Genomic DNA, 8,596 nt, shown 5'->3' on the forward strand with positions numbered 1-8,596 from the left:
CATCTCACGCCTGCTTCCCATACCCTTCCCCTCTTCAGATCCTGCACGCTCCTCAGAACCTAGCTCAGGCCCACAGAGCCGGCGATGACATGTTCCCTGCATGTGGAGCCTCTCTTTCGGGAGGAGGGGTCTCATGTCAGAGGGCTTGTTTTGGTGACACTAGATCATTATCAGTAATGGGGAGTCTGTTGTATAATGCAAATGATGTCTTTGAATCTGTCCTAATTTAAAAGCCTCTAAGGTAGTGATTATTGGGTATGGAAAGCACTTATTCTCTCTCTCAGGGCGTACTGTATCTAGTTGTTAGTGCGCTTGGTATTGTCGAAGTGCCATGGCTGATCCCCCAGATTTGAGTTGCCTTTGCCTGCTTTGGGGGTTGATACCACGTCTCCCCCCTCACCCACTGGGCGAGTTTGGGGTTATGGCCTGTGGGCCATGGCAGGTCCCCTATACCCAGTGTGGGTGTGATCGCTCGTCTCACACCCTCCAGGGCCTCCTTGGAGCCTAGGACAGCCCGTGCAGGGGGTAGAGAAGGTGGCAGAAAGCCCTTTTCAAAATGCTTTCTGGGCCTGGGTCCCAGAGACCTTCAAGCACATTGCTTTTGTCTGGTTCCCCCCATCCCGCCCCCTCAGATTCAGACAGCATTGCGGCACAAGTCGGAGATCGAGCACCATCGGAACAAGATCCGGCTCCGCGCCAAGCGCCGCGGCCACTACGAGTTCCCGGTGGTGGACGACCTGTCGTCGGGGGACACGCGGGAGCGACACCGGGTGTACCGCAGGGCGCAGATGCAGATCGACAAGATCCTGGACCCCACGGCCAGCGTGCCCTCCGTGTTCATAGAGCCCAGGAAGAGGTGGGGTCCCAGGGCAAGCCGGGCTGCCTCTGCTGTCAGGGCTGCGGTCGGAGGGCCTGTCCATTTTTAAGGGAAAAGTATCTGAAAATGGGTCAAAGAGGTTTACACACAGAAAGGCTGTGCAGGCTACGGGGGTGGCTTTGATCCTGCGTGGGTGGCCACCCATGTGCAGAAAGGCTGCTTTCATTCTGCCTGGACCTCCCCGGCCTCCGAACGCTTCCCTGGTTAATGTCTCCTGAAGTCAGTGCTCTGAATGGTGGTCACCCCTCCCTTCCCAGACCCACCGCCCCGGCTTCCTGGGCCTGCACTTCCTCTCAGTCTGCTCCCCTCCAGCATCCTCACCTCCTAGCTCAGTGATGGCGAAGCTTTTGAGCTCGGCGTGTCAGCATTTTGAAAAACCCTAACTTAACTCTGGTGCCGTGTCACATATAGAAATTTTTTGATATTTGCAACCATAGTAAAACAAAGACTTATATTTTTGATATTTATTTTATTTATTTAAATGCCATTTAACAAAGAAAAATCAACCAAATAAATGAGTTCGCGTGTCTCCTCTGACACACATGTCATAGGTTCGCCATCACTGCTCTAGGTGGTCACGGGGTCAGCACAGGCGGATGTCTCATTTCTTGTCCCACAGCCACCTTCTGAGTTTTGGTGCTTACCTTCCCCTTTGCCTCTCAGACTCCTGCCCCCTAACACAGATGCAATGTCTTTTTTTAAAAAGATTTTTAGAGAGAGAAGAAGGGAGAGGGAGGGAAAGAAATATTGATGTGAGAGGGAAACATCAATCAGCTGCCTCCTCCACACCCCCTACCAGGGATCGAGCTCCCAAGCCAGGCATGTGCCCTGACTGGGAATCAAGCCGGCAACCTTTCAGTGCCGCTCAACCAACTGAGCCACACTGGCCAGAGCAACATAGATGCATTTTCTTAAGCACTGCTCTCAGTTACGCCTTTCTCTGCTAAAAACCTGTGATGGCTCCCTGTGCTGCCTGTGTGCCCCCAACAGGCGGGGCTGCCTGTCCCTGCACAGCAGCCTACACAGACCTGCCACTCCGTTAGCTGGTGGCCTCGTCGCCCCAAACCTTCATCTGCGTTTCCACTTCTGGCCCTCGGTGTGGTCATCCCTGCACCCCACACCCTCTTCCCACATCACTCCCCATCTGCAGACCCCATTTGCTCTTCAGGATGCAGCTCAGGCCCCACGTAGCCAGCGAGGGCTCAGTAGCTCACATTGACCCCCCCCCTTTTCTGCGTAACTAACATCATGAGCACGTACTAGTATTGCCTCGGATTGCTCTCTGTGGCTCCTTGTGTTGCTGTGGTCTGCCCAGGTAGACAGTGAGCTTCCTTGGAGCCGAGACTGTCTCCTACAGTGTTTCTATCCTGTGGGTGTTTGCTGCCGTGACCAGCAGTCAGAGGTGCTCAGGAACTGCTTAGCGTTGAGTTGCGAAGCCATCGGCAGGAAGGGTTCTTCCCTCTGAAATAACCTCCCTTTTTCCGGCAGCTCGCGGATGAAACGTTCTCCCAAGGTCCGCCGGAAGCACCAGGTCAACGGCTGCCCCGGAGATGCCGAGAAGGACAGGCTCATCACCACAGACAGCGACGGCACTTACAAGAGGCCTCCCGGCGTCCACAACTCCGCCTACATAGGTTGCCCAGTGCGTAATGCTGACCCTCCCTTCTGGAATCAGCGTTGGGGTGGCTCCTTGGGTGGAGAACAAACAGGATGCGGGGTTGATGCCCGGTGGCTGCCGCTCCGAGGCCGGCTGGGTTGGAGGCAGGTGGGGAAGGGAGGGAGGGGACTGCTCATTGGCGGGCAGCCTTCAGTCCTGTAAACCAGGGGCTGCTGGCTGAGCCCTCGGGAGACACCACATGTTTTTCCTTTCTGTGTGCGAGCCCTTTCCTCTTGGGCTTCAGCCTGGGCACTCCCCGAGGTTGAGTGGGGCACAAAGAAGAATATCCAGAAGGTTGTTTTTTATCCCCTGGACTCTTTTCTTGTTGATAGAAAGGATATTTAGGGTTTTCTCCCTCCCTTCTCTTTCTAGAGTGCTAAGAAGATATATTTGCTCATTATCTATATACATAATATGTACATATATATAATACATATATATAATTTTAATATATATAATTTATCATATATATATATTATGCAAAGTGTCCCCTCAGGAATTCAACCAACTGGGAGTTCGATCGCTCGTTATGACCTGCGTTGACCACCAGGGGGCGGCGCGGAATGAAGGAAGGCCCCAGCTGGCAGCTGGCAGCCAGGGAAGGGAAGCCCCAGCCAGCAGCCAGCCGCCAATAGGGACCCTACCTGTGCACAAATTTTGTGCACTGGGCCTCTAGTATATATATAATTTTAATGGGAGAAAGCACTTACTGGAAGCTAAGAAATATGGGTTTAAACCAGCAGTTCTCAACCTGTGGGTCGTGACCCCTTTGGCAGTTGAACGACCGTTTCACAGGGGTCGCCTAAGACCATCCTGCATATCAGATATTTACATTACGATTCATAACAGTAGCAACATTACAGTTATGAAGTAGCCACGAAAATAATTTTATGGTTGGGTCACAGCATGAGGAACTGTATTTAAAGGGCCAGAAGGTTGAGAACCATTAAACATTTCTTTGAAGCAGAAAGGGCACAGAGTTGCTTGAAGTGTAAAAGGCAGACGTGGGTAGCATTAAGACACACACACAGACCCCATTGAGTAGGAAGAGAGGGCCAGCCTGTGCAAGGAGCCACGGGAAATACAGAACAAAGGCACCCAGGACAGGGAGCGCTAGGTGGGACTCCTGCGGCCTCACGCCAGGTGTAGCCCTGTCTTGTTGCACCAGCCGCCTCCCCTCCCCCCCCCGGAGGCTAACGTACACAGCCATCCTTGTGAGGAGGGAACTTAGTAGTAAGCACATCCTTGGAGAAGGGGGTAGGGTACATGATCCCTTTACATAGGGCTGATGCAGCCAGCCATGTATTAGAGTTTTATATTTTGTCTCCTAAATTACACTAAAAACTAACACTGCCAGGCACTAAATATAATCATATAAATGTGCCAGGCACCATGCCGACCCTGGGGCCACCTGTAATGGAATCGTGGCCATCTGAGAGAGCCAGGCTTTCCTTGGGAGTTTATGTATCTCTAGTCCCTCAAGACGGACCATGTCCCTCATCCCTGCTGCTGAGGGCTGGAGTGGCTCCAGGGAGTTGGCAGGCCAGCAAATTAGAATGCTTTGCTCTCAGTAGACAGAATGGAGTCAGTCCTCTCTGCGTGCGGTGAATGCATTCCCTTGGCTGGGGAACGTCGCTCACAGGTCTTACAGTAGGTGGCGTTCTTGTGCTGCTGTTGGACAGGCGGTTGTCTGGGCATCTCTGCTGCTTGGTTTGGTCTTGGGGCGGGCAGTCCCCTTGGCTCCCTGGAGAGTCATGCGGTGACACTAACCAACAGAGGAGGAACTTGCTTCTCGCCCTCCACTTCCCTAACTAGGGGGCTGGTCCTCTCAAGGGAACTTGCAGGGGAGCCTTCAGGCCTCATGGGAGTGCCCTCACCCAACGCCGCGTTAGGTGTGGGGATGACCGTCTTCCCTTGCTCTCTCCATCTTGCCTTCGTCGTCCATGACCTTTTTCTCCTTGCTTTTTTGGCGTGTGTGTGGTTTTTTTAAAAAAATTTTTACTTTTAGCAGAAAGTGCCCTTCCTTGGAGAGCCACTTCAGTCAGCTGCTCTTCTCCAGTGGCTGTTTTTCAAATTCCCTGAAATGAAAATCTTCCTCGGATGGACTTCCTTCCTACTCTCTCCCTAAAAATTCTGAAACACATGTTTTCAAAGACAGCGCCTTTCTTGGAACACGCCTTCTCTTGGGCAATATACTTGACATATGTGTGTTTTTTAATTATCTTGATTTTTACACGTTTCCCCTCAAAATATCTCCGAAAGTGAAAAATATATTCCTGGATTCCTTATAACTAAGGTTATGTTTATAATCAGGACTAGGCAAACTATGCTCTCAGGCCAAATCCAGCCAACTGCCTGTTTTTGTGAATAAAGTTTTATTGCAGTTGTTCTCAACCTTCCTAATGCCGTGACCCTTTAATACAGTTCCTCATGTTGTGGTGACCCCCAACCATAAAATTATTTTCGTTGCTACTTCATAACTGTAATTTTGCTACTGTTATGAATCGTAATGTAAACATCTGATATGCAGGATATATTTTCATTGTTACAAATTGAACATAATTAAAGCATAGTGATTAATAACAAAAACAATATGAATTATATATGTGTTTTCCGATGGTCTTAGACGACCCTTGTGAAAAGGTCGCTCGACCCCCAAAGGGGTCGCGACCCACAGTTTGAGAACCGCTGTTTTATTGGAACATAGTCATGCCCGTTCATTTGCATGTTATCTGTGGCTCTTGCTACAAGGGCAGAGTCCAGTTAGGTGCAGCAGAAACTATATGATGCACAAAGCCTGAAATACTTAGTGTCTGGCCCTTTGCAGAAAAAGTTTGTCAACCCCTGATAAAACTTTTCCTTCAAACCGGACACTTGTGAGAGAGAAAGGAGCACTATTAATTATTATACTGGGACAACAGGCATGAACCAAGATTGGCCTGAGCCAACCAGGGTGTATGATCCCTCTCAGAAAACCCACAGAGGATTGCAAAATAGGCACCAGAATACATGGTTTGTGGCGATTAAAAGTAAAAAGGTCCATATATTTTTCTGAAGAATGAATGATGAATAAACAGTATGATTGCGATTCAGGAGGATGGAATTCAAATTCCAACTCGGGGGTCTCGGAGAAGTACTTTTGTAGATGACAGTTGTGCATTTTTTATTGAGTACCATCTATCGGTGAAACACTGCTGGATGTTGAGATCTAGAACATGAAGACGCCCTGTCTTGGCCTGCAAGTTCAGCTAGGCTAGCCGTGAAATGACGAGGCAACAGGAAGAAATCCAGGAGGCTCTGACCTGGCTGTGTGGCTCTGGGCCTTCTTAGCAGGAATCCTAGGGCCAGTGGGGATCCGGGGGAACCTTCCCTCCCAACGTCAGAACATCTCTCGCAATAAGTGTTAAAGCTTCTCTGAAATTATGAGTAGTAACGGTGAGATTGGCAGTGGCTATAGCCCTGGACTCCCCTTGAGGGTGTATAAGGTTTTCCCCCAGTGCAATCTCAGTCTGGGCTTGTGGCTGTGTAGGTTGGCCACCCCACTTGCTTCCTTGTGATATAGTTCCTGTGTCAGCGACTGGAACCACCACCAGGAACATCCCCTGGGTCTTTAGAGAGACCCTCTTACTTACCAGTAGGACGTGTTTCCAGACACACGTTTCCATTTCTCCACCAGGAACCGTTACTTGGTGGCACACTACTGACCACAGGCTTTCCTGTCTGCACCTCAGGACAAACTAGTAGCCCTGGCTGGTTTGGCTCAGTGGATGGAGCGTCGTCCTGGGGACTGAAGGGTCCCAGGTTCGATTCCCATCAAGGGCACGTACCTCGATTGCAGGCTTGATCCCCGGCCCTGGTCAGGTCACGTGTGGGAGGCAACCAGTCAATGTGTGTCTCTATCTTTCCCCCTTCCCTTCCACTCTCTCTAAAAAATCAATGGAAAAATATCCTCAAGTGAGGATTAGCAACAACAACAACAAAAGAAAAACCAACAATGGGGTAAGGGCTTGCATATGGACCTTTCGCTCACCTCCAAAGAAAGGAACACAGTTTATTCAATGCTACGTCATAAACCAGAGACCCCCTTTGGGTCCGAAACGTTACTGGGTCTTTGCAATATTAGAGAAACAGACCTACAGGGCCACCTGCCCCAGCTGAGGAGGCACTCAGAGCCTCATTCTGCCAAGAGAACCCAGAAATCAGGTTTAATAGGAAATTTTCAGATTTATGAAATAGTGGTTAAGTATGTTTTTAAAATCTCCATGTGGCTCACCCTTTATGTGACGACACTAATGCAGGTCTGTGGGCTGTTTGTGGGTTTGCCAGTTTGTGGCCTCGTTTTCTCTGTGGAGTTAAGCAGCGGCTTCCCTGAAGTGTCTGATGCTGGTGTCAGTACTACCCGATCATCCGTTGGATAGGCCATCATCGTTAGGAAGCGTTTTCCAGACAGTTGGCTAAGAGTAAGGATGTGTCTATGGAATAAGTTTCTTTTTGTAAGTGACTTGCCGATCCAAACAGATACACACATGTCTTCCTCGGCCCTTCAGTAGTGACCCAGCCAGCTGAGCGAAACCGAGGGCCAGCAGGGCGAGCAAAGCCTTCTGGGTAGAAGGCGTCCACGCGCCCTCATGGAGGGCATGGTCACCAGCCCGTCCTGCGGACCCTCTTCTTTCTTCAGGGTCAGTGGGAGTGACTGTGCTGTATGGGCGTCCGGAGCCACTGGGACCTGAAGGGCCTCTTTCTCCATTGGACCCCTGCTTGTCTCTTACAGGTCATCTAAGTGTTTATGACAACATTTTGCTCATAAGGCAGTATCAGAAAGTAAGATGTAAAAAACACACAATTGTGACTTATACCCCCGCCTCGTAGACAAGAGAATTTAAAACTTTCTTTCTTTCTTTTTGGTTAATCCTCATCTGAGGATATTTTTCCCATTGAGTTTTAGAGAGAATGGAAAGGAGGGAAGAAGAGAAGGGGGAGAGGAAGAGAGGGAGACACATAGATTGGTTGCCTCCTACACGTATCCCAACCAGGGCCCGGGATCGAACCTGCAGCCCAGGTGCATTGCATGTCCTTGACTGGGAATTGAGACTCTCCAGTGCTTGTGCTGATGCTCTAACCACTGAGCACACCAGCTAGGGATAATTTAAACCTTTCTTGATGACTTATGTTATCCAGTGATACCTCCATTTTTAAAATTTTTTTATTGATTTCAGAGAGGGAGGGGGAGAAAAAGAGAGAAAGAGAGAGAGAGAGAGAGAGAGAAACATCAATGATGAGAGAGAATCACTGTTCAGCTGCCTCCTGCATGCCCTCCATTGGGGACTGAGCCCACAACCTGGGCATGTGCCCTTAACTGGACTCAAACCTGGGACCCTTCAGTCTGCAGGCCAACGCTCTATCCACTGAGCCAAACTGGCTAGGGCGATACCTCCATTTTAAAGCCAGTTTCTGAATAAATAATTACTATTTACTGTTGAAACCATTGTCATAATAGGTATGAAAATTATTTATACACACAGTTATATTATGGTGATGACTTTTAACTCTTTTGGGGGTGTGTAGGGCTGTTTTTTCTATTGCTAATAGTCAGTAGACCGCTTTAGTTTTTGGTTTCTACCTCTCTGGAAAGTTGACCAGCTATTTCAGTAAGTGGATTGAGACATCGATTTTGGTTACTTAGAGGCTTTCAATAAAAGTGTATACTTCCAGGTGCTGAAACGCATTTCAGACAGGTGCAGGGGTTTTGCCGGACAAATGATTATTGAATATTTTCATTTTCTTCCTTAATTCCTGATGCAAACTCTGTGCACCCATGAGAGCGAACACACTTTCCTCGGCCGTCATCCTAACGGTTCTCACGGGAAGCCGTTTCCTCGTGTCAGTGAAGAATGTTCGCTTCCGTTTTGGCCCTCGATAGAGTTTTGTTTTCAGGTCACCACTGAGGCTTTTGTCTGACGCTTTCTCCTTTGCTGTGCCCCGCTGTAGTCCGACCCCGACCTCCCGGCAGACGTACAGACGCCGTCTTCTGCTGAGCTGGGCCGGTACCCAGGCCTGCCCTT

At 49.5% G+C, this 8,596-nt stretch overlaps 1 protein-coding gene across 1 annotated transcript in view; it reads left to right on the forward strand.

Moving 5' to 3' along the window:
* Positions 1-8,596, forward strand: part of KIAA1549 (KIAA1549 ortholog) — a gene marked incomplete at its 5' end in the record, with an annotated part of 130,572 nt that overhangs the window by 91,309 nt on the left and 30,667 nt on the right. Inside the window, 3 exons of the mRNA XM_015572666.1 lie at positions 633-856; positions 2,366-2,519; positions 8,523-8,590. Of these exons, the coding sequence (XP_015428152.1) occupies positions 633-856; positions 2,366-2,519; positions 8,523-8,590 (446 nt within the window). The remainder of the gene's footprint in view (positions 1-632; positions 857-2,365; positions 2,520-8,522; positions 8,591-8,596) is intronic.

Source organism: Myotis davidii, unplaced genomic scaffold (genome assembly GCF_000327345.1).
Source record: "Myotis davidii unplaced genomic scaffold, ASM32734v1 scaffold329, whole genome shotgun sequence".
NCBI classification, from domain to species: domain Eukaryota; kingdom Metazoa; phylum Chordata; class Mammalia; order Chiroptera; family Vespertilionidae; genus Myotis; species Myotis davidii.